Raw genomic sequence first — 25,176 nt, forward strand, 5'->3', positions numbered from 1 at the left:
CAAACTCTAAATTTAGATCATCCAAAACTGCTGACTCGTCTAGATTAGACCCGTAAATAGTACAGAGTGTAAACTTACTATTACCAAGCAAACATTCAGCAATAGCCCATCGCCCCATTTTATCCGCTAAACAGCGACCTGTATTCTGCATAGCCATTTTGGCTAATATTGCTACCTCCGCGTCATTGAAGTTTGCTGTGACTTAACTAAAAGTGAAAATCCTAGATCATTTAACATGCTGCGTTTACTCCATGGTATGTGCGTCTCTTGAACGCATAGCAGATCTGGTTGTATTACACAGAGCTCTGCCGCAACCCTTTTCCGCTTATTGGAATTGTTAAGGCCGGAAAAATTTAAAGAACACATTTTAACCACCCTGAAAACCATAATAAAGCCTAAAAAAACTATACCAGACCCAAGTACTACTACAGTTGTGGACTCCGCACAACATTTTCTGTGTTGTGTCATTGTTTTATTTCCATTTTTGATACTGTGGACTTTCTCACTGTTACCCCACCTAGTGGCCCCCATCAAACCCCCCCCCCCCATAACCACCCCCTGCCCTCCCCGAACACCCCCAACACTGCCCTAGCCCCAGCCCCCCCCCCCCCTTTAACGAGGCTTTAAGACCCATGGCCCTGCAGATGCAAAGCTTCAGTGTATTTCCTGCCATTACTCACAAACCCCCCCACCAGTCATAGAAGAGGAAATTCCTCCTCCCTCCCCCTGACTGGATGGAAAAACACATTACTAACTATCCAAGTAAGAGGATAGAAAGAACCTACAAAATATAGAGGAAACAAAAAGAAAAAACATCTAACTAATACTATATCTAATCCCTGCTTCCCCTCACTTGTACCTCTATCTCCTAACCAGAAAAGATCACCAAATAGAGTTTAGATACTCCTTAGCAGAAGCTTCATTAGTAAAATAACGGGTGCTACTTTAAGTTTAGCCGGATTCACCAGAAACGCTTGAGCGAATTTACTTTGAAATAGTGTAATAAGCTGACGTAACTGCCAGCGATTCTCTACTGTATACCGGCAGAAATCCGGTCTAACAAAAAACTCAAAATCTTGCCCAGATCTTTTCTTGTCAGACAAACCAAATAAAAAACCTCCTCACGAGCCAAAAAACTGTTAAATGAAATTAAGAAAGCTCTAGGTTTTTCCTCAGTTTGACCTAGTCTGATACGTATGGGATGCTTCCATCCAGAATATCATTTGTTACCTTTTACATTTACAAAGGTGTAACTTGGCATATTCATCCATTCGCCTGCACCTTGCAGCAATTGCAGCATATTTACAAAACAGACAACATCTGTCTCTTTTCAGAGTACCTGCAATTAAAGCACTTATGGAAGGATTAAAAAGAATCATCCCACCTAGGTTGCCACCTTCTCCTGTATGGAACCTTAACGTTGTTCTTACAAGACTCATGGGGCCCCCTTTTGAGCCTTTACATAAATTTGAACTGTTTCCTCACGTGGAAACCAGCTTTCCTTATTGCTATCACCTCTCTTAGAAGAGTAAGTGAAATACAAGCATTTACTATACAAGAACCATTTTTACAACTACATCGTAACAAAGTGGTTTTAAGAACTAATCCAAAAGTCCTTCCAAAAGTAATAACTCCTTTTCATTTAAACCAATCTGTAGAATTACCTGTGTTTTTCCAAAACCCAGACTCTGTGGCAGAAAGGGCTCTACACACATTAGATGTTAAGAGAGCTCTTTTCTACTATATAGATAGGACTAAGTCTTTTAGAAAAACAAAACAACTGTTTGTGTCTTTCTCTCCACCTCATAAAGGCAACCCCATCTCTAAAGGTGGCATTGCAAGGTGGATTGTAAAATGCATACAAATATGCTACCAAAAAGCAAAACGTACATTAACAGTTCCTCCTAGAACGCACTCAACACGCAAACTAGGAGACTCTATGGCTTTCTTAGGAAACATTCCCCTAGAAGACATATGCAAGGCTGCATCATGGTCTACAGCACACACCTTCACTAAACACTACTGTGTTGATATGCAAGCCAAGCAGCAAGCTGCAGTAGGCCAAGCTGTCCTTAAAACTCTTTCAAACTACTGCAACAGATACAGGTGACCACCGCTAGGGGAGACACTGCTGCACAATCGATGCTAAGTGTACAATCTGCAGCTCATATGCCTCGAACGGAAAATGCTACTTACCAGTATGCATCTGTTCTTGGCATGTAGAGCTGCAGAGTTGTACATGCCCTCCCGCCTCCCTGGGACCTGTATCTGTTCCAGTTTCATCTTACTTAGATGCACACGCATGGACATCTTTTTTCTTTACTTCTATTAACTCCATCATTTCCCATCATGGCGAAAAACAATCTAAGGATGGAGCCGATGCCCATGCACACTATCATCCAAGGGTGGAGTCACCTATCTCGTGACTACAAAGACTTCTTCCCAGTCGACAATAACATGCAATTGTCCGAGCCCAACACCAGGTGGCGATCTAATACTAAGTGTACAACTCTGCAGCTCTACATGCCAAGAACAGATGCATACTGGTAAATAGCTTTTTCTTTCCTCCAGCATCTACTTTAGCCCGCACAGTACTCACATCGTTTTTGGAACCTTTAACAAAGTTGCCAGGCGTCTCGTCACTCCCAGCGGGGTTATCTTCTGCCCACAGCCTTCCGCGCGTTCCTTTCAGCGGCGTAACCATCAGTTGAGTAAGCTTCCCGCTGGCGCCATCAAGTTGTCCCCAGGTGCAATCAATCACCCTGAGGCGGAGTACACGTCCTGCAAGCGCCCAGTGGCTTCGTAGAATTCTCAGCAGCCCCGCTACGAGTGTTGTTAGAGAATTCAGCATTCAGCAGAAGAGGTCAGCCAGAATTATCGCTAGTAAGTCTGGATAAATTATATATTTCTACCGCATATCCATCAGGATTTAACACAACGAAATGTTCGGTTATCTCTCCCCTCAAAAAGCTGCAGTTTGTGAGCTTCGACAGGAGGGGTCAGCTCACACGTCCACTCGCGCGAACGCCATCTTGCCCCTCCCAGAAAAGATTTACACCGCAAAATAGAATGGTTACTCACCTGCAGTAGCAATTTTTTAGCTTGAATTTTTTTGGGGTGTCACCTGCAGCCATATCTCCTCCAGAGCAATTAGTGTTTTTAAAACAAGATTATTACAAAGGTATGGAAAGAAATAAGAAGCCACAATAGGGACAAGAGTTGCTCAAGGGCAAAAAAAAAAATCTGAAGATGGCGACTACACAGAGGAGCTGGTAAGCCATCTGATTTTACAAGAGAATGGACAGGACACCATAGGTCAATGTTGCCCAAAGAGGGAAAAAAAGGACTATAAGAGACAATTCTAGGTCCAACTATTAGATGGCCGAAGGATGCACAGAATGTGGATTCAGAAAACTCTTCATGGTGAAATCTACTCCTGCAGGTAGGTAATCATTACATTTCTCAGTTTTCTGTAGAACTAATTATGATGCCTTGTCTTCTATCTTCAGTTTCTACATGTCGTTCCAACAGAGTGTTACCCTATGTTTCCTATCTAGAATTAGATAAATAAACTGAATTTGATTCTATGACCACATAAACACCCATCCATAGTCCCCTCAATACCACTAAGATAGTTACTCTCAGAAGGTGTAGTTTAACAAGACAATGTTCTGATGAAATGCCAACGGCCCAGTCAAGCCTCTGCTAGGTGTAAAACATGTCAACAATTAGACATTGAGGACTGTATGTCGCACTACTGTTTTTGGAGCTGCCAAAGGAGAAACTTTAATAAATATAAACTTTAGTATTAGGTTTGTTAGAAATGGGAGTCTCTGGTTGGCAGAGGTATGCACCAGGTCCAAGCAGGGACCCTTAATTTTAGTCAGAATAAAAAGAGTTTCGCACTTTAGATAACCCCTGCTCACCCCCTTGGAAGCTTGATATGAGCAGACAGGCTTATTCCAAAGGTGATGTGTTATGTATTTGCACCCAGACACACAGTAATACAGTGAAAACACTCAAATGGACACCACATCAGTTTAGAAAAATAAACTATCTTCATCTTACCAAACAAGACCAAAATGTCACAAATCCAACATACATAATTGAAAATATGACTTTTAAAAGTTTTCAAGCAATTCTGGCCATCGAAAAATATGGATGCGTAACTTATGCACAAAGTACCTCAAATGCGTCAAAATCAACAAAGCAAAACAGCTGTAGAGAGGGGAAGCATCAGAAAACAGTGATGGGTCAGTTCTTGAGTCCTTGTGAAGGCAATACAACAATTCTGCTGCACACAGGAGAAGTGATGAGTCAAATCCGGACTGTAGGGAGAAGTGATGTGTTGATTCCTAGATGGTTGTGGTCTGTAGGTGATGTACCGGAATACTTGCAGCACAGGTGCGATGTGTGGAAATTCAGGACGTGCTGAAGGTCAATGCTGCCGCAGCAGTCAGCCACTGCGTCGATTTCTTCAGCTGCGGTCCCACGATGCATTGGTTCTTTCAGCCGCACAGCAGGGCCTGCGTCGGAGTCGGTGCGGTGACCTTGGAGATTGGTGCACAGGACTCTGCATGCAGATGATCGCCGTGTTGATTCTTCGGCCGCGTGAAGGAGAGGCATGGACATTTCACCCGCTCAGAGGTGCTGTGAGAAAAACAGGCTCTGTAAGGGCAATGCATCCATTTTCTTGGTTTCTTCAAGCTCTTTCAGCTCCCACCAACAAGAACAACCTCAAGAAGCTGGTGGTGAAGTCTTTGTGTCCCTCCGACTTCAAAACAGGAGGCAAGCACACACAAGCCCTTGGAGATTCTTCACAAGTATGTGCAGAGCAAAGTTGCAGTATTTGTCCTCTCCTTGGAAAAAGCAGCAACTACAGGTTAACCCAGCAAAGCAAAGGGGCAGTACTTCTCCTCACAGCTCTTGAATTCTTCTCCTTGGCAGAGGTTCCTATTGTCTCCTGAAGTGATCTAAAGTTCTGAGGTTTCAGGTTGTAAAATGTACACCCATTTTCTCGTTGTAGTCTTTGTTGCAAAAATCTCTGAGCTCAGTAAAACCCAGGCCAAACTTCACTACAGGAGGTGGACAGCATTGTGCAGAGCAGGCACAGCCCATTCAGGTGCTTGTTAAAACTCCTCCTATCACTCTGAATGTAGAAAGGTCTATTCAGCCTGGTTATGAATCACCCTGGATAGGCAGGGCTCACCTCAACCCCCCTTGTGACTGTCTAGAGTGAATGCACACCTTGGCTCCTGTCACTCCAACAGTGAATACACAAACAGGCTAATGCACACAGGATGGCCAAACAAGAAAATGCCAACTTTCTAAAAGTGGCATTTGCCAATACACAATTTAAAAACCACCTTTACTAAAAGATGTGTTTTTAAATTCTGAGTTTAGAGAGCCTAAAGAGTGAAAGTTACACATGTTAAATGTTACAGTGCAACTCCAATGAAAAGGACATGTAAAACACACTAGTACATGCCCTAACTTTAAAATACAGTGCACCCTGCCTATGGGACCTTGGGCCTACTTTAGGAGTGCCTTACATATAAGACAAGGGAAGGTTAGGTCAACATGACAGTATAAAACTGTGTTTGTAGACACTACAGTGGTAGGTCTGAGACACATTTACAGGGCTACTCCGTTGGATGGCACAACCATTGCTGCAAGCCCACAAGTAGCACCTGGTTTACAGGCCCTAGGAACACACATTGCACTTTACTAGGGACTTATCAGTAAATCAAATATGGCAATCATGGATAGCCAATCATGATCACAATATTTCACAGGGAGCACTTGCACTTTGACACTGCTAAGCAGTGGCAAAGTTCTCAAAGCATTTAAGCACCAGCAAAAAAGAAATCCAGTACACAGTCAAAAATGCAGGAGGTAGCGACGAAAAGTCAGGGGAACCACACCAAGAATGCCAAGTTTAACAAGGAGCCCAAGGCTCCGGGTCCCATTAAGCTGTTTCTGCAGTCTAGCACTGTAGTAGTAAGACTTGTTTAAACCAAATATTGGATCCAGGGTGTAAGACCATTACAATTGTTCCCCCACTCAGGTAAATTAAATCCTATATACACAGTAGCACACCCCTAAGAATTATGTTTAAGAGGTTGGAGGATCAGACTTGATGGTGAAGCATGCCACCTTACATAGGTGAGAGCTCTGTGTTCATTACTCATATAATGTAATTGAGTAAGACAGTACAGTGTATATGTTTTCCCTACCTGTCTGGGTTGCTAGAGAACCTTTCCATACCACATATTACATTCAGTTCTGGATCCCTTTTTAATTTGTTGTATGTCAGAAATTCCATTGAACAACTAAGGGCCTCATTTAGAGTTTGCCGAAAGGCATACCCTGTCACAAAAGTGTCAGTTATACCATCCACTCTATTACAAGTGCATCATATCCTATAACATGTGTATACAGTGTACTTGGTATTCGTCACATTTCTGAGGGAGTACCCCATCCACCAAACCCTAAATCTGACCCTAAGTTAAAATTCTGTTTTAGTTATAATGCAGAAACCTACATGTTCCCAGTTTATATGGTGCACAAAGTATAAATCATGCCCAGACCATGCACTGCTCATAACGTCTTGTGATGACATCCCTGATGGAATCTCAACCATCTTTGCTGACATCACGCAATGGGAGTTGGGAACAACATTTGACTGAAGGGCTATGGCAAGGTCTGAACCTAAACTGAGTGCATTGGGCTGAGTCTAAAACTGCTAGCACCTGCTAGACTAATCTTTGACTTCTTCTATAGCAAACTGATGAAACTCAAATATATAATTGGAGTTTTGGATATCCAGTTGAAGTCCAGTAATAGCCTAGGCTCTTGGACATCAGTGATCTCGCAGTGGGTATCCTCAACAGAACGCATTTTGTTGGTATTTTCTGTCATATAGCATTTTGGTGCCTACAGTGCTGCGGTATAAATGAAGTTACTCTCCGGTCCTCTGATGCACAGCCTATTAGTCTATCATTTATAACAATAACCTCCCTCACGCTATCATGCATTTATGTACTAATCCTGTAATCCTGTGTCTCTCCCTCAGATGTCAATGAGTGCCGTTGCCCCGGTGGAGCCCGTCTGTGCCAACACTCCTGCCAAAACACCTTTGGCAGCTTCCTGTGTACATGCCATGCTGGCTTCCAGCTTCACTCTGACAAAGTGTCCTGTAATGGTGAGCGCTCAGAAGACTTGGGCTTGGACTTGGTGGAGCTTTATTTTCTTTTATTGCAAAACTTTGCTTCAATCTTAAATTTGTTTTCTTGACCACCTCACCTTCTCCATATTCAGCATCATTCAGCTCTTTTGTTCACCTCCTTTCTATATTGCTGATCACATTTTGAATGCAACTTTAACTAATCTATGTCAAGCTCCAAGATCATCAAAGAAATAGACTAAGAACTTGTGGTTCGAATGGGATGAAGAGGAATCAAGATCCTAATTACATAGTGATCTTGGGGTATTTAAGACATACTCTTGAATTAAACAAGGTGACTTAACCTTAAAATGTATCTAGATATTCTCATATGCTGTAGACTAATTCTTGAATGTGCGGCTATAGATAATGATGCTCTGCGTTGTCTTGCTATCTAAAGTTGAGCTCGCATTTTTGCGACTTGTTTTTTGTTAAAGAACCTTTTGATCGCAAAATGTTCTCTGACCCACCCCTAGCCCACAGTATATCAGAACAAATACTCCACCACTCTTTCTAGCACCATCTGCAGGACTGACGACATTCTTCAGTGGGACCTTCTGTGTAAGACATTGACTATTTAGTTCCATCAGTGGAAGAAAACAATATCTCTGCAGCCAGGATGACTTAATCCACCAGTGTGTGATGTCAAGGCCTTCAGATTTCCATACGACACAGATGCTGTCCTTCGAAACTTCTTAGGCAAAGGAACAGGAAGAACTCCTATATCGCCCCAGGACAAAAATAACCCTCAAAGCCTCGATCTCATCACAGTCCTTAAAGGATCAGCTCTTTGGGGCGGACCTTGTAAGCACCTTTACATTGAGATCCGCAACCACTCCTTGTGAACCCTTAAGGCAAGCTACAAAGGGCTCTAACTTTTAGGTCCAGTTCACAGCTCTGATGCCTGTCAACCCCAAAAGACCCCAGGCAAAACACCGGTGAAGGCCAGTAAGCCTCAGCACCCACTCAACCTGAGCGTCTGAAAAATCCTCTTCCACGTTGAAATTTACTTTAAAGCTGACTCGAAATCAACCACATGCTTGTTGCCGAAACACACCATTACATCAAAATTTACTTGAGTAAGACACTCCTCATTGTCAAGTTTCCTGAAGCCCATGACATCAGGTAGTGTGAGATTTTCATCCACCACTCAGTGGGAAAAATCTTAGCTCAGCCATCCCTTCCTCTCTCACTCAGGAGCCAAAGGAAAGCAAGCTCACATTTCAGTAGCAGATTTCAGAAGAGCTCCGAGCTTCACACCTGTCAACCTAAGAAGGATAGCAACAAAGCCACCAGCCCACTTCCACAACCTCCTATCACGAGGTCTTATACACCATCAGCACCTCCTAAACCCCAGTTATGAGGCCTTTCCACTGGATGACACCACTACCTACCATACAGTTATACCATACAGTTATACAACGGACAGCACAGCACCACAAGGTAAAGCTGCCTATAGTGATTAAGACCCTTTCTAGGACTAATAGGTCAGTCCAGGACCTCCCATGCCAAATAGCAGGATGAGATGTGCCACAGAGATCTTTGAAGACCCAACCCCACACGACCCACTTTACATCAGGTTCCGCCATACTATGTAGTTGTACATTCTGCAAGGAAGAGGGCTCCGTCCAGGCAGTGGGGATACTTCTCCTCCAGACAAGGAGAGCAAGAAAACTGTTGTAGCAGTGAAATGGGAGGTGAAATAGTGGAACAATAATATTGTGTTAAAAAAATATCATGATGCAGGAATATCGTTGTCGAGGATATTGTTTTTTAGGTAAGTAATATCGTTTTTATAAATATTGTTGTTAGTATCGTTTTGAAAAATATAGTTCTAAAAAATACAGTTCTTTATGTGTTTTAGTTCATATATTAAGTTTATGTTTTATTATCCTCTCAGAATTGTTAATAATATTTTCAAACATAGCTTGCAAATTTAAGGGATTTATCATTTTGTAATTAAATTGCTAATAGCAATTTATAGTGTTCTAGCGGGTTGCTAAGTTTGTAGAGATATAGGGGTTGATTAGGGTGGCGTGAAGACCCCCTACTACAAGCTGTCGATGGCGGTCTCCCCGCCATCCGAAGCAGCTTTTCCTCCTGACATATTTTGATGGCAGGTGGTGTGCAGGCTGGCGGAAAGCCCGACCGTCATGCATCGGAATGGCACCTTGAACCTGCCAGTGTGGCGGAGGGCCTCCCAATCCCTAAAATTGTGGCATGCCTACCAGGCACCAGCATAGGGATTAGGATGCCCCCTCCCCACCAGCCTTTCCATGACCGTTCACCCGCCATGAAAAGGCTAGCGGGGATGGACGTCCTTCAACAATGGCCATTTCTTTGGGTGTATCAAAAGTGACAGGCATCACATGACGCCTGTCACTTAGTACAGGGATATGTAAAATATATCTTTTGCAGTGCAGCGGGTGATGGAGCTAGCATTTTTAACTGCAATGTTAAAGGTGGGTGATGCGACCGCCACAGTGGCGGTCGCATCCTAATTCCTATTGTGGGAGTACCGCCTTTTTGGCAGGCGGTCCCACATGGGAGATGATGGCGGATGGACTGGAGTCTGTCCGCCATGTTATCAAGCCCATAGTGTGGGAAGTATATGAAGTATACTCAATTATATATTAGGTGCAGACTGGGTTTGTAGGGGTATAGGCTGGGAAGTAAATTAACTAATACTTAATTAGAAATGAACTATTAATTGATTATTTATAATTGAATTGAATATTAATTATGTAACATGCGTAATTAATTTATTTTTTAATTAATATATTAGGTGTGGACTGCTGGGTTTGTAGAGGTATAGGTTGTAAAGTTATTTAGGTAATATTTACTTAACAATTAATGGTTATTGTATTAATACATTTTTAATTGAATATTAATTGTGTTAATTGCATTATACTTATTTATGTTAGTTATATTTTAAATGTGGGCTGCCAGGGTTGTGGGGATATGGTGTGGGCAGTTAGTAAAGTAATGAACGTATAACTTTAAAACAATTAAGATAATTATATTTTTATATAATGTTTTGTTTGGTTTATTAGTAATGTTTATATTAAGAGTTTTATACTTGTTATAACGTTATAAGGTTATTCAAATATGTTATGTGTTTAAAGTGAAGTGCTTTCCCTACTGTTCCACAGACTGGGAATAGTAAATGTAACCCCTCCTAAATTCAGTGTTTTACTGTTGGTGTACAGACTTGAGGGGGAACAGTAGGTATTACCCCTATGAAGTCCAGCATTTTACTTACTGTTACACAGACTGGAGTGGGAATAGTAATTATAATTCCTCCAAAGTCCAATGCTTTCCTTACTGTTGCACAGTCTGGAGTGGGAACAGTAAATTTTACCCCTCCGAACTCCAGCACTTTCCTTAGTGTTGCTCAAACTGGAGTGGGAATAGTAAATTTAATCCCTCCAAAGTCCAATGCTTTCCCTACGGCTGCACAGACGGAACGGGAATAGTAAGTATTACCCCTCTGAAGTCCAACGCATTCCCAACTGTTGCTCACACTGAAGTGGGAATAGTAAATTATACCCCTTCGTAGTCCAACGCTTTCCCTATTGTTGCACAGACTGGAGTGGGAATAGTGAATAGTGAATGTTACCCCTCTGAAGTCCAACACTTTTCCCACTGTAGCACAGACTTGAGTGGAAATAGTACATTTCACCACTCCGAAGTGCATCGCTTTCCCTACTAATTTTACCCTCCAGATGTCGAACGCTTTATCTACTGCTGTACAAACAAGAGTGGGAATAGTATTATCCCTCTTGTAAACTTATATGGCTTTTCAAATATGTTATGTGTTGAAGTAAAGTACTTTTCCTACTGTAGCACAGAATGGAGTGGGAATAGCCTATTTTTCCTCTCTGAAAGCCAGTGCTTTCCCTACTGTTGGATAAACTGGAGTAAGAATAGTATATTTATTTTTACCAGATTTCAAGACTTTTGTTATTATTGTTTAAATATATATATATATATATATATATATATATATATATATATATATATATATATATATATATATATATATATATATATATATATATATATATATATATATATAATATAGCGGCCACCTTAAGGGTTCTCAGTTTGATTACCCCTCAGTCCGGGGTCACTCCGTCCCCATCCTCTTGTATGCGGACGACGCTGCCATTATGTCGCAGACCTGGCTGGGCTTACAGAGGGCCGTATCAAAGTTTACGCTTTTTATGAGGGAAAAGGGTCTTAAGGTTAATATATCAAAAACCTTCTCCATGCCCTGTGGCAGTGGAACAAAATAAGCACCATGTCCCATCTTTCTCGAGGGTAGAAGGGTAGAAACAACCGATCAATTCCCCTACCTTGGGATTTCTTTTGACAGGAAGTGTTCCTGGCACACAGCAACTAAAGCTAGAAAATTCGCATTTTCTAAGGCGATTGGAGCTCTGCAGAATTTTGCGGCCAAAATTAGGGGTAGACCTGTCAAGGAGTTGATTTTAATATATAAGGCCAAATGTGTTTCCACGGCCATTTATGGGTCTGGCATCTGGGGGATTGATACTTCAATTTCAATTCAGCAATCTGAAAATTGTTTTCTCAGATATCTCCTGGGGGTCCCTAAATCCTCACCTACCTACTTTGCACATATAGAGCTGGGTCTCCCTTATATTTCCGATATCATAATCACTGAGCCTATCCTGTTATGGCATAGGCTGTGGGTTACTCCTGAGACCGCTTTTAACTGTAACATAATTTCTGACTGTTTAAAACTTGATGGTAAAAGGCAAATCAAGTGGCTGTCTTATGTGGAAACAATGTTAACAGAGATTGGTCATCCCGAGTTTTTTTAATAACCCATCTAGTATGGAAACCATGCCTAGGAAAGCCCTGCATAAACTAGCAATGGATCATCTAGTGAATTAAAGATGGTCCATGGAAAAACTTAAAAAATCTGTATTAGCTTATCAGCAAATTACCACAGAACCGGGCCTCCAATTGTACCTTGCAAGTGATCTTAATTGCTATACTTGAATGCTTCTCTCAAGGTTCAGAATGGGATCTTTTTATCGCTTAATTACTTTCCCAGCCTGCAATGACTGGTCAAGAGATTTACTGCCCTTCCCCTGTGATGATCTCGCCCCCCAAACTAATATCCATTGTATTTTATTCTGTAAGTTTTATGAGGTTCCAAGAAAGATCCTACTTAAACCAATTTTTAATGAGTGGGGCATTCGGCCTTTATTAGACTGCAACGGCTAGAAAATATGGATGTGGTCCACATCCTAGCTACATTTTTGAAACTTCTGGTAAAGTTTAGGAACTCGATGTAATATATGATATGTATTTATGTATTTTAGACTTTCTTTTTTCTTTCTGATTATACCCTTGTTTCAAAATACATGATGTATCTATGATGGAAACGCAATTGGCACTTTATGATTTATATATGTTTTTAACACTGCTGCTTTTATGATTAAAATCCAAATAGATTTTAATGTACATGACTTCTCTTGTCTGTAGTTTTATTGCTACTTCTTTTTCCTTTGTTTTTTAATGCACTTGGCACTTTCTGATTATACCCCTGTTTCAAAATACATGATGTATCCATAATGGAAATGCAATTGGCACTTTGTGATTTATATATGTTTTTAACACTGCTGCTTTTATGATATTACTTTCAATATCGAAATAAAGTTTTTTGAATAAAAAAAAATGTATATATATATATATATTTATATATCCAACACGATGCAGGATCCCTTTTGGAAAAGACCACAAGGAAGCTGTTAAAAGCACACTTTTATTGGCAGCATGCTAACAGCAGACTCAACAGCAATCCTGTTCTGAATAATAACAACACTCCAAACGCGTTTCGGGAAACACCTCATCCCTTCGTCAGTGGCGTGCAGGCATATCGAAGTATCAGAGCCTTTTAATTATAAATGCTTGGACCCCGCCCATTAAGGCGCGGCCGTAAACACGGCCCTCTGGGTACTGTAGTGCCGCTGAATAAACCCCCTGTGGGTGCGCTGTTACACTTCGAAAATAAAAAGTTTTTCAGCCCAAGTGGGTAGATACAGGATTCCTTGGGTCAACTGTTCTGCTTTGCTGATGCCAATGTGTTGTAGTGGGCACCACCCTGCATGGTGCACATCTACCTTCCGTCCAAGCACACAGACATCGCTATCGTGTCTGCAGGTCCCCAGTTCAGCGGTGGGTCTCTTCCGCGACCTGAAAGCCGCTTTAACTGCTGCAGACCTGCGGTGTCTTCGGATAAGAGGACATTGTGATAAGGGAGGTAGTGCCTATTGGGACACACGAACCAGGCAATGCGCATCAGGAGAGCGTGATCTTTACCTACTCCAGGATTTTACTTTTTTAACGCAAGACTTTGGGCAAATCTCACTCGAGAAACACAGTTTCATGCTACTACATGACCCAGAAGGCCACAGTAGCGGCCACACCCACTAGGGCGGTTCATGTGTGATATTAAGCAGCATGCTTGCCTGAACTCGTTGCTGCACCTGAATGCCAATGATTAAGAGGACACTCGAAACGCGTCTGGCAGAAGGCGCTATGGACTTCAAAGCACGTTTCTTTGCTCGAACACATTGCAGTATCTCAATTAAATAAGTGCAACAACAACCTACCTGGCGGCTCTTCCTCAAGGGTAACCTTTTGTGTGTGAAATGTTTAGCGGCTGACCCAGTCGCGGAAGGAGCCACTCTGCTGCTGCGGACCTGCGGTGTCTTCGGATAAGAGGACATCGTGATAAGGGAGGTAGTGCCTATTGGGACACACGAACCAGGCAATGCGCATCAGGAGAGCGTGATCTTTACCTACTCCAGGATTTTACTTTTTTAACGCAAGACTTTGGGCAAATCTCACTCGAGAAACACAGTTTCATGCTACTACATGACCCAGAAGGCCACAGTAGCGGCCACACCCACTAGGGCGGTTCATGTGTGATATTAAGCAGCATGCTTGCCTGAACTCGTTGCTGCACCTGAATGCCAATGATTAAGAGGACACTCGAAACGCGTCTGGCAGAAGGCGCTATGGACATCAAAGCACGTTTCTTTGCTCGAACGCATTGCAGTATCTCAATTAAATAAGTGCAACAACAACCTACCTGGCGGCTCTTCCTCAAGGGTAACCTGTTGTGTGTGAAATGTTTAGCGGCTGACCCAGTCGCGGAAGGAGCCACTCTGCTGCTGCGGACCTGCGGTGTCTTTGGATAAGAGGACATCGTGATAAGGGAGGTAGTGCCTATTGGGACACACGAACCAGGCAATGCGCATCAGGAGAGCGTGATCTTTACCTACTCCAGGATTTTACTTTTTTAACGCAAGACTTTGGGCAAATCTCACTCGAGAAACACAGTTTCATGCTACTTCATGACCCAGAAGGCCACAGTAGCGGCCACACCCACTAGGGCGGTCCATGTGTGATATTAAGCAGCATGCTTGCCTGAACTCGTTGCTGCACCTGAATGCCAATGATTAAGAGGACACTCGAAACGCGTCTGGCAGAAGGCGCTATGGACTTCAAAGCACGTTTCTTTGCTCGAACGCATTGCAGTATCTCAATTAAATAAGTGCAACAACAACCTACCTGGCGGCTCTTCCTCAAGGGTAACCTTTTGTGTGTGAAATATATTTATATATATATATATATATATATATATATATATATATATATATATATATATATTGTAGTTCACAAAGCACAGTAAAAACTGTGCCGATGCACTCCATTCAGGTGGCACGTCAATCACTCGAACAGTCGGGTGTGCTTGTAAAGATGATATTTATTTTACATCAGTTCCAAACACAGATACATGAAACAGCCCAACGCGTTTCAGCGAACCAGTCGCCTTGATCACGGGTAGTTGAGTGATGTTCAAAACATGTATAAATAAAGTTTCAAAAAAACACTAATGCACATGTGATTACCTCAGTGAAAACATTAACAAAGGACAGAAAAGTCAAATTGCGGTGGTCATCTTATAGTGGTGTTTAAGCATAGTAAAACATTGTGAAACACATATAAAAGAAAATATCAACCATACTGTGTTTGCTACTCAAAAGAATTAATATTTCAATTGCTGTTAGTATTTGCACCCTGTTTGCTGCAGGACCTGAAATTCATGGGAGACAATATCAGTATAAATTCGAAAATTAACGTCATATATACATCAATTTGTCTAGTTGCTCACAGTGTTCAAAATAAAATGCCATTACAAGATTAGTTAATCTCTTGAAATGCCCAGCATTTAGAACCAATTTATATAGCGCCAGTGCCTAATATATTTGTAAATCAATTAAATTCCCAGTGGATTAAGGTAACAAAGCAAATCATCAACTCTAAGGGGCTCATTAGGATTGCGGTTTTTCCGCATCCTCGGGGCCGGCGGAAGCCACCGCCGGCCCAGAGGATGCGGAAAACCGCAGTGGACTGACCAAAGACCCACCGCCACATTAGGATGGCTGGTGGGTCCTGGTTTCCGTCCGCAGCTTTTCCGCCGTGGCTGGCTTACAACCGCGGCGGAAAAGCTCTAATCTGGTGACGGTGTCTCTCAGACACCGTCAGGCAGATTAGGATGGGATGTAAAACATGCTTTTCCGCGGCTGCTTTTCCGCCGTGGAAAAGCATGTGTAACTTCACTGCGGGGGCCCGTTGCGGGCCCCCTAGGTGAAGGGGGGTGGGGGGTGCACATGGGGGGTACCTATGGTACCCCCCTGCATTTGTATGTAGAAAGCGGCAGGCACCGCGAGGTGCCTGCCTCTTTCTGCATGCAAATGCAATGACTGCATTTTTAACATTGCCGCGGGTGCAGCTTGAAGCCGCACCCGCCGCAATGTTAAAAATAGAGGATGTGACCGCCAGGGTGGCGGTCACATCCTAATCGCACAGGAGGGGACTCCGCAGCCCATGCGGACGTCCCCTCCTCCTCAGTGATCGCGGACGGAGGCAAGTCCGTCCGCGATCATAATCGGCCCCTGAATTTGTAGATTTAGAGAAAGGAGAGAAACACGGAAGCAGACCAGAAGAAATGAATCTGAGAACATCCTGCTACCCAGTGGGAAGGTATCTTGGCCAGTGTCCAAATTATTAAAGCTTTAAGAATGTCTCTCAGCAATCAAACTCCTCCGCAGCTCTTCAGGAAAGGGGAAAAGACAAAGCAAAATATGCCTGTCAATGCTAATATCCATACATAACACCTGTACTGATGAAATCGAATGACTTTCTAACAGTGCCCTATTCTTTCCCAAAATGAATTAAACATGTGAAAAACAATAAACCAATTAATAAATGATTAAAAACAAGTTCTTGCAGGAGACGCAGGTGAGTGTATTTACATTATATGCAGAAGACATACAACAGAAAAGAGATATATACAGACAAATACTGAAAATACACTGCATGGGCAGGCAAAGTCTACGTGTCACCCAGATGCCATATCATTTCCTCTTCAGAATTGAGGCCTCCAGGGATCAAGGTATCTAGATTGATGATATATCTATTTTCCACCTGTCTCAATTTGCGGATTTTATCCCCTCCCCTTGGCATAGGTGGAAGTTTGTCAATGACAAAAAGTTTCAGGATATCCCGATTACTTTTGTGATACTCCTCAAAATGACGAGCCACAGGTGAGGTTTGATCTTTATTCTGGATAGCCCTCATACGTTGAAGGACTCGTGTTTTGGCTGGGAACATTATACTCCCAACATATTTTTTGGGACAAGGGCATACCAGAATATATACACAATATTCAGAGAGACAAGTTAGATGTTTCCCGATGTTCTTTTCTTTCTCCTCTACTGGGAAGAATACCTTTTTCACGTTAGAGCTATATTTGCACGCTTTACATTTGAAACATGTAAAGAAACCTTGGATGTTACTGGTCTTAGATCTTATCGTGCTAATTTCATTATGACTCACTTTGGTTCTCAATGAGTCTACCCTCCGGTATGTCATACTGGGATTGTCACCCAAAACGTCAGACAAAGCTGATTCTGTCTTGAGCACTTTCCAGTGTCTGATAAGACTTTTCTGAACTTTCCATGATTTAGAGTGGTAAGTTGATATAAATCTGATGATTTTCTTATTCTTCCCTTTATCTTTTATTTCAGGGTTCAATAGAGATTCATGGCTAATCTTATTAGCCTTCTGAAATGCCTCTTCGATGACTCTAGGATGGTAACCTCTCTATTCGAATCTTTCCTTCATGCATTTACTCTCTTTGGCAAAGTCTTGATCCTGACTACAGTTCCTCCGAGCCCGGAGGAACTCGCCGTATGGAATACGGCGGATCAGTGCTTTAGGATGTCCGCTATATGCATGAAGCAGAGTATTCCCGGCTGTCTCTTTGCGGAAAAGTTTTGTCGTCAGGGTTTTGTTAGACACCTCGACGGATAAATCTAGAAAAATAGCTTCAGAGCTACTGATTTTTCCTTCTAGTCTCAGATTGAGAGTATTGTCAGTCAGATCTTGTATAAATGATTCAGCTTGTTCTCTAGGGTCATCCCACACAATGAATAGATCATCTATATACCGCAGCCATATTTTCACATGGCTACGGTATAGGTGATGGGTCCTCGCTACTTGTTGCTCCCAGCTAGCCATAAACAAATTAGCGAAGCTGGGAGCAAAACAAGTTCCCATCGCCGTCCCCTGTTTTTGACGATAATAGGTCTCGTTGAAAACAAAAAAGGTTTTTTCTAGGCAAAAGGTCATCATCTGGATGATTATTTCTGTGTGTTCTAGATAGGAAATGGATCTGTCTTAAGGAACCTGCTACATGCATTGATTCCATCATTGTGTCTTATTGACGTATATATATATATATGTTTTATGTCATGTGATCAAGGGTCAAGGAGGACCGAAACGCGTCATGGCTTAGGTGCGGGGTTTCATGCACGAATAAAATTGCACCTTTGAAAATTTGGGTCCGCTGTCGTATTTTTGGAAACATTTCCGAGTCGACTTGTCAATCCATATATATATATATATATATATATATATATATATATATATATATATATATATATATAATTTTTATTTGCTTGTTAAATTGTATATTATTTGTTTATTTATAGATATTTATTTTACATTATTTATCACTTTTAGTAAATGTTTTTATATTAAATGAATTGGATAAGTTATTTCAGATCTGATTATGAATTTGGTTGTCCATGGGACTGCCAAACTCATGGTGGAAGTACTGTGGTGGTCGGGGAACGCTGCACCAGCAGACCCACGGCCATAGTACAAGTAGGCAGTCGGACCACCAGAGAACCGCTGCAACTGCCAGGAATCCGCAAACCCTGGCGGTGGTGTGGCGATCTTATAGCACAATATGCTTGATGGTGCTGCTGCGGCACCACAAAACATATTGAGGGCTATTTTTTTGTATCGATCAAGTAACACACAGGTAGCGGGCGGAGACCGAGTGAGATAGCGGGCAGAGACCGAGTGAGATTGTTGAGACAGTTAGAGTCCTGATACAGAATTGAATTAGGAACCACAGAGCTCAACAGTGAATAGGAATTATGGGTACATATAAGATGAATTCAGGCTGTGGTGAAAGTGAAATAAGTAACCATCAGAAGGATATTTAGTAAACTATTTGTGAAATACCAGGGACCAGCAACAGAGACCTTGTCTATGGGGGAGAATCAAGACCAGGCATTTATAGGGAACAGCTGGCATACCATACAGTTCTTCTACACAACCAGGGGTATAACTACAGGGAAGATAGATAAGAAGTTATTTAAGCCCATCCAGGGCTTTATGTCTAAACTTGCAATTCAACATATGACAGGGCCATTGTTAAGCTCATTCAGGGCTTCATATTTAATTTAATTCATTCATTTTTTAAGTAATTTTATAATGAATGCACCATATGATGGAGCTGTGGTAAAAGACTCATTTCAGACATCCAGGGTAATGAACACCTGTCTCCTATTCAACAGAATCCCCATAACTGTGTGATAACATATCCCAATTCTCCATATCAGTATTGATTTTCCTCTTCATAACGTCTACCAAAACAATGAATTAGAAGGCATAATCAATGTGAATGATTGACAGAACATAATGTAGTATTTGCTCTAAGATGGCCACCTTGTTTACTATACTATCTAATGACGGGACCCAGATGAGTCCTCTTTTTATGTTACATGAAACGTACTACTGAACTAATGAAATGTAGGTTTATAAGGGGGTTGTTCACTTTGATTAACTGACATCGATGAAGGCCAGGAGCCTGAAAAGTATCTGTCAGTCTGTTTCACAATGGGTTGCTTATGAGATAAACAAACAGGAATTTTAAGTGCCTGGAGTGCTCAGCGCTTTTCTTTTGTATCATTAAATGCTGACGTGAGTGCGCCTTCCCGTGCTGAGGCAACTGCTGTGAGGAGGGCAGCGGCTGTGGCGGAATTCATTGAGGGAATATATATATATATATTTTTTTTTCACTGAAAAAAACATAGGTTTTAGGGACGTTATAGTTCGAAATTAGCATTTAAAAAACCTTTGAAATTCACTGAATAAATCATAGGTTTCAGGGACGTTATAGTTGGAAATTAGCATTAAAAAAACCTTTGAAATTCACTGAAAAAACATAGGTTTCAGCGACGTTATAGTTAGAAATTAGTATTAAAAAATCTTTAGAAAGAAAACCACAGGTTTCAGTCATGTTATAGTTAGTTGGACATTTCACTCATACAAAACCAGAGAAATTTGGCCGTTATAGTTTGTTGAGCTAACTATAACTCGTGTCCCTGTAATGCACTGTTGATGAGGTAACATATTACAACACTCATGACATGGTCAGTTACATCACTGATGACATCACTGATGACATCTCAAATGTCATCACTGATGCCATCGCAGATGACATCATCCAGTGACTGAGTGTTTCTAAAAAGTTTTATATATATTCACTGAAAAAACCATAGGTTTCAGGGGTGGTATAGTTAGCTGGACATTTCACTTGTACAAAACCATAGACATTCCTCCGTTATAGTTAGTTCTGCTAACTATAACTCGCGCGCCCGCAATGCACTGCTGATTATGTCACATATTACAACATTCATGACATGGTCAGTGACATCACTGATGACATCTCAAATTACATCACTGATGACATCATCCAGTGAATGTGGTTTTGTTTGAAATTTAAATATGTATATTATATATATATATATATATATATATATATATATATATATATATATATATATATATATATATATATATATATATATATATATATATAAATCTGTATTGAAGATTGAGTGGATATATAACTGTCTGGATGGAGGATTTAGTAGCTGTCTGACTGTCTGTTTGAGTAATTAAATTGTCTTACTAAATACATGGCTTAGTAACTAAACTATGTGAATCTGTGCATTACTGTTTCTGTTGTTGTATAACCTGCTGCATCAATTGATCACTAACTACGTAAGTGTCTATATTAGTTATTGATTAGTTGGCTGAGTATTTGTATGGGAGACTGAGTGTGTGTGTGGTTGGGTGGGGTGTGTGAGTACTTGATTGACTAACTATATGACTTTAAGAGTGCATGTGGAAACAGTTATTTGGGTGACTGAGTGTGTTTTTGGGTGTGTTGGTGAGTGAATATATGTGTGAATGGTATATCTTTAACAAAGTACAAAAATAAGCAGCATTGTATGTGAGAGTTGGTGTATACAAATAAGTACATGTAACAGTTACTGATTGTGAGAGTAACTGTATGGATGAGTGTATCATTGTAATAGTGATTTTATAACATAGTAACTATGAGTTTCTATGTGTATGAATAAATGAGATGTTGTGTGTATAACTGTGTAGGTGAGTAAATGTAAGTGTGATTGATTCTTTTCATGAGTGAGTAGGATGATTGCATAACCGACTAGGATGACTGCTGATGTGTCAATCCGTATTTAGATGTATGAGTGCATTTTATAGTGTTCTATTGATCAGTGACTGCATATCTTATTGATTCTGTGGGTGGATGGGTAGTTGTGTGTGTAGACTTAGGAATCAGTGAGTGGGTATGTAGTAACTGGTACTGGTGTGTCAATGTTTTCAAATATGGTACTCTGTATTTTACAGTGAGTGATCAAAGGTAAACGTAGTGTGTGATCAGGTGTATGACATTGTCACATGGATGATGTCATCAGTGATGTCATTTGAGATGTCATGAATGATGTAATATGTGACATCATCAGCAGTGCATTGGGGGCGCGCAAGTTATAGTTAGCAGAAGTAACTATAACGGACGAATTTCTATGGTTTTATACAAGTGAAATATCCAGGTAACTATAACACACCTGAAACCTATGGTTTTTCAGTGAATTTCTAAGTTGTTTTTAATGCTAATTCCTAACTATAACGTCTCTGAAACCTATGGTTTTGTCAGTGAATTTCAAAGGTTTTTTAAATGCTAATTTCTAAGTGTAATAGTAGTTATATCTTTTTTTATACTGATTTTCTACAGTTTTTTAACTGTTTATTCTTAAATATTTTATTTATTAAATAACATTATATATGTTTTATGAAAATTGCAAAAAAATCTTTAAAAAAAAATTCAAACTGAAATATTGTTTAATTTTATTTTTTAATTTTGATATTTATATTGTTTTCTTTATTATTTTTTTTAAGTTTTGTTTGGAGTTGGGCACCCAAAGTGCACCCATTATGATGGGTGTGTGGATTCAAGCTGCCATTTTAGAAAAGTCGTGAAGGTTCCGCGTACGATGTGCGACGGCTGCTTGTTTTTTCAGTTATGTCATATACATTTAATATTATGTGATGTGCGCAATTGGTATGCGACCGGTCCGCGACTCCTGCTCCTGCGTATTCAGAACACATGCACATTACACGCCAGACACGCCACCGAACTCTGGGATCTACTCGACGTTATATCACCAGACGTCGCCTTCCTCACTGAAACATGGATGAATGCATCATCAACACCCGACATCGCCATAGACATCCCAGACAATTACAAGATCATCCGTAAAGACCGCACTGTCCAAACAGGAGGAGGCATCGCCATCGTCCATAAAAACACCATCAAAATCACGACCAGCTCCGACGTTAACCTTACCACCGCCGAACACCTCCACTTCCAGGTCCACACTGACCCCAGAACCACACTCAGAGGCACCCTCATCTACAGGCCTCCAGGAACACGTAAACAATTCAGCGAGGACATCACTGACTTCATCAGTCCACATGCCCTCGCCTCCGAGAACTACATCCTACTAGGAGACCTCAACTTCCACCTGGAAAAGAAAAACAACAGCAACACCACCACCCTTCTGGACAACCTGGCCAATCTCGGACTCAAACAACTTGTTGACACCCCCACCCACATAGCCGGACATACGCTAGACCCAATCTTCACTTCCAGCAAACACATCTCCTTCGATCGTACCACAGCTCTCCATTGGACGGACCACAGTTGTGTTCACTTCAGCTACAAAACCACCTCGACCCACAACCCCCCACAACCTATTCCCCGAAGAAAATGGAACAAAATCACCACCGACCAACTCCTCACATCGCTCAACCAAAACCCACCCGCCCTCTCATCGGACCCTAACCAAGCTGCCATCAAATTCAAACAATGGATTACTCACAGCGCTGATGAATTAGCACCCTTGAAAAACCATCACACCAAACAAGACAGCAAAAAGGTCCCCTGGTTCAACGATGACCTTAAAAAATCCAAGAAACTTTGCCGTACTCTCGAGAAAACATGGAGAAAAAACCCAACCACCGACAACATGACCACCTTCAAGGCAGCCACCCGCAAACACCACCAGCTGATTCGATCCACCAAGAAATCAGCATTCAAGAATCGACTCGACAACAATGCCCATAACAGCAAGGAACTATTCAATATCGTCAAAGAATTTACTAACCCCACCGCTGCCTCAAACGACATCACTCCCTCCCAAGACCTCTGCGATTCGTTATCCTTCTTCTTCTACAACAAAATTGCCGACATACATAACTGCTTCGAAAACAGTACCAACAAACAATCCTCCCCACCCCCCTCAGAACCTATACTGCCCTCTAACAATCTCAACGCCTGGAACCCAATTACCACCGAAGACACTATACGCCTAATGAATTCCATCCACTCTGGCTCGCCAACCGACCCATGTCCCCACCACATCTTCAACAAAGCAGACTCCATCATCGCACCCCACCTCCGTGATGTTATCAACTGCTCCTTCAACTCCGCTACCTTCCCAGAAAGCTGGAAACATGCCAAAGTCAGCGCCCTCCTGAAGAAACCCACAGCAGACCCCTCTGAACTCAAAAACTACCGCCCAATATCCCTCCTCCCTTTCCCGGCAAAAGTCATCGAGAAAGCCGTCAATAGCCAACTCGCCGCCTTCCTCGAAGCCAACATCTCCCTCGATCCCTCACAGAAGTGCTTTCGAGCCAAACACAGCACCGAAACCGCCCTCATCGCAGCCACAGACGACATCCGAACACTACTGGACAACGGAGAAACAGTGGCCCTCATTCTACTCGACCTCTCTGCCGCCTTCGACACAGTCTGTCATAGCACCCTCATACAACGCCTCAACAACATCGGAATACAAGGGAAAGCGTTGGACTGGATCGTCTCGTTCCTCGCTGGAAGAACCCAGAGAGTACGACTTCCCCCATTCAAATCAGAGGCTACCGAAGTCATTTGCGGTGTACCACAAGGATCATCACTCAGTCCCACCCTCTTCAACGCTTACATGAGTCCACTCGCATCCATCGTGCGTCAACACAACCTTAACATCATCTCCTACGCTGACGACACCCAGCTGATCCTTTCCCTCACCAAAGACCCTAACTCCGCCAAAACCAATCTTCACGAAGGTATGAAAGAAGTAGCCGAATGGATGAAAAACAGCCGCCTAAAACTTAACTCAGACAAAACGGAGGTGCTCATCCTAGGATCATCCCCCTCTGCCTGGGACGACTCATGGTGGCCTTCGGCTCTGGGCACAGCACCCACACCCACAGATCATGCACGCAACCTGGGCTTCATCTTAGATTCCTCACTCTTGATGACCAGACAAGTCAACGCGTCTCATCCTCCTGCTTCAACGTACTTCGTATGCTCAAAAAAATCTTCCGTTGGATCCCCTCCGAGACAAGAAAAACTGTCACCAACGCACTAGTCACGAGTCGACTGGACTACGGAAACACCCTCTACGCCGGAATTACAGCCAAATTACTGAAAAACTCCAACGTATCCAAAACGCATCAGCGAGACTCATTTTGGACATCCCTCGCCAAAATCACATTACCGGCCACCTGAAAGACCTCCACTGGCTCCCCGTCAACAAGAGAATAACATTCCGTCTCCTCACCCACGCACACAAGGCCCTCTACAAACTAGGGCCCGAATGCCTCAACACTCGTCTATCCTTCTACACACCCACCCGCCAATTAAGATCCTCCAATCAAGGCCTCGCCGCAATTCCGCGTATCCAAAGATCCACCATGGGAGGTAGATCCTTCTCCTACTTGGCGGCCAAGACCTGGAACTCACTCCCCACCCACCTTCGCCTTACACAGAACCACATCTCCTTCAGAAAAGAACTTAAAACCTGGCTATTCGATAAATAATGAACCCCATCCCCAAGCGCCTTGAGACCCTCTTGGTGAGTAGTGCGCTATATAAATTCTTGAACTTGAACTTGAATTACAGTACGCGACGCTTGCGCAGTGGCAGGTTCCATGTGACATCATATACGTGCTGGTGCGCGACTCCGCCAATTTTTTTTTTATGTCAAAAATTATATATATATATGTATCTTTAATAAACACATTAGAGCAAGAGATTATCTAAGATAGTCATAAAAATAATATATTTAAACTTATATTACTTTTAAATATATTTTCGCGAAGTCGCGTTGGGTGCG

At 42.0% G+C, this 25,176-nt stretch overlaps 1 protein-coding gene across 1 annotated transcript in view; it reads left to right on the plus strand.

The window, feature by feature from the left end:
* LOC147731106 (uncharacterized) overlaps positions 1-25,176 on the plus strand; it is a 485,394-nt gene that overhangs the window by 198,021 nt on the left and 262,197 nt on the right. The window contains exon 9 of the mRNA XM_086956073.1: positions 7,076-7,204. Coding sequence (XP_086812199.1) covers positions 7,076-7,204 — 129 coding nt within the window. The remainder of the gene's footprint in view (positions 1-7,075; positions 7,205-25,176) is intronic.

This window comes from Lissotriton vulgaris, chromosome 2_1 (assembly GCF_964263255.1).
Source record: "Lissotriton vulgaris chromosome 2_1, aLisVul1.2, whole genome shotgun sequence".
NCBI lineage: Eukaryota > Metazoa > Chordata > Amphibia > Caudata > Salamandridae > Lissotriton > Lissotriton vulgaris.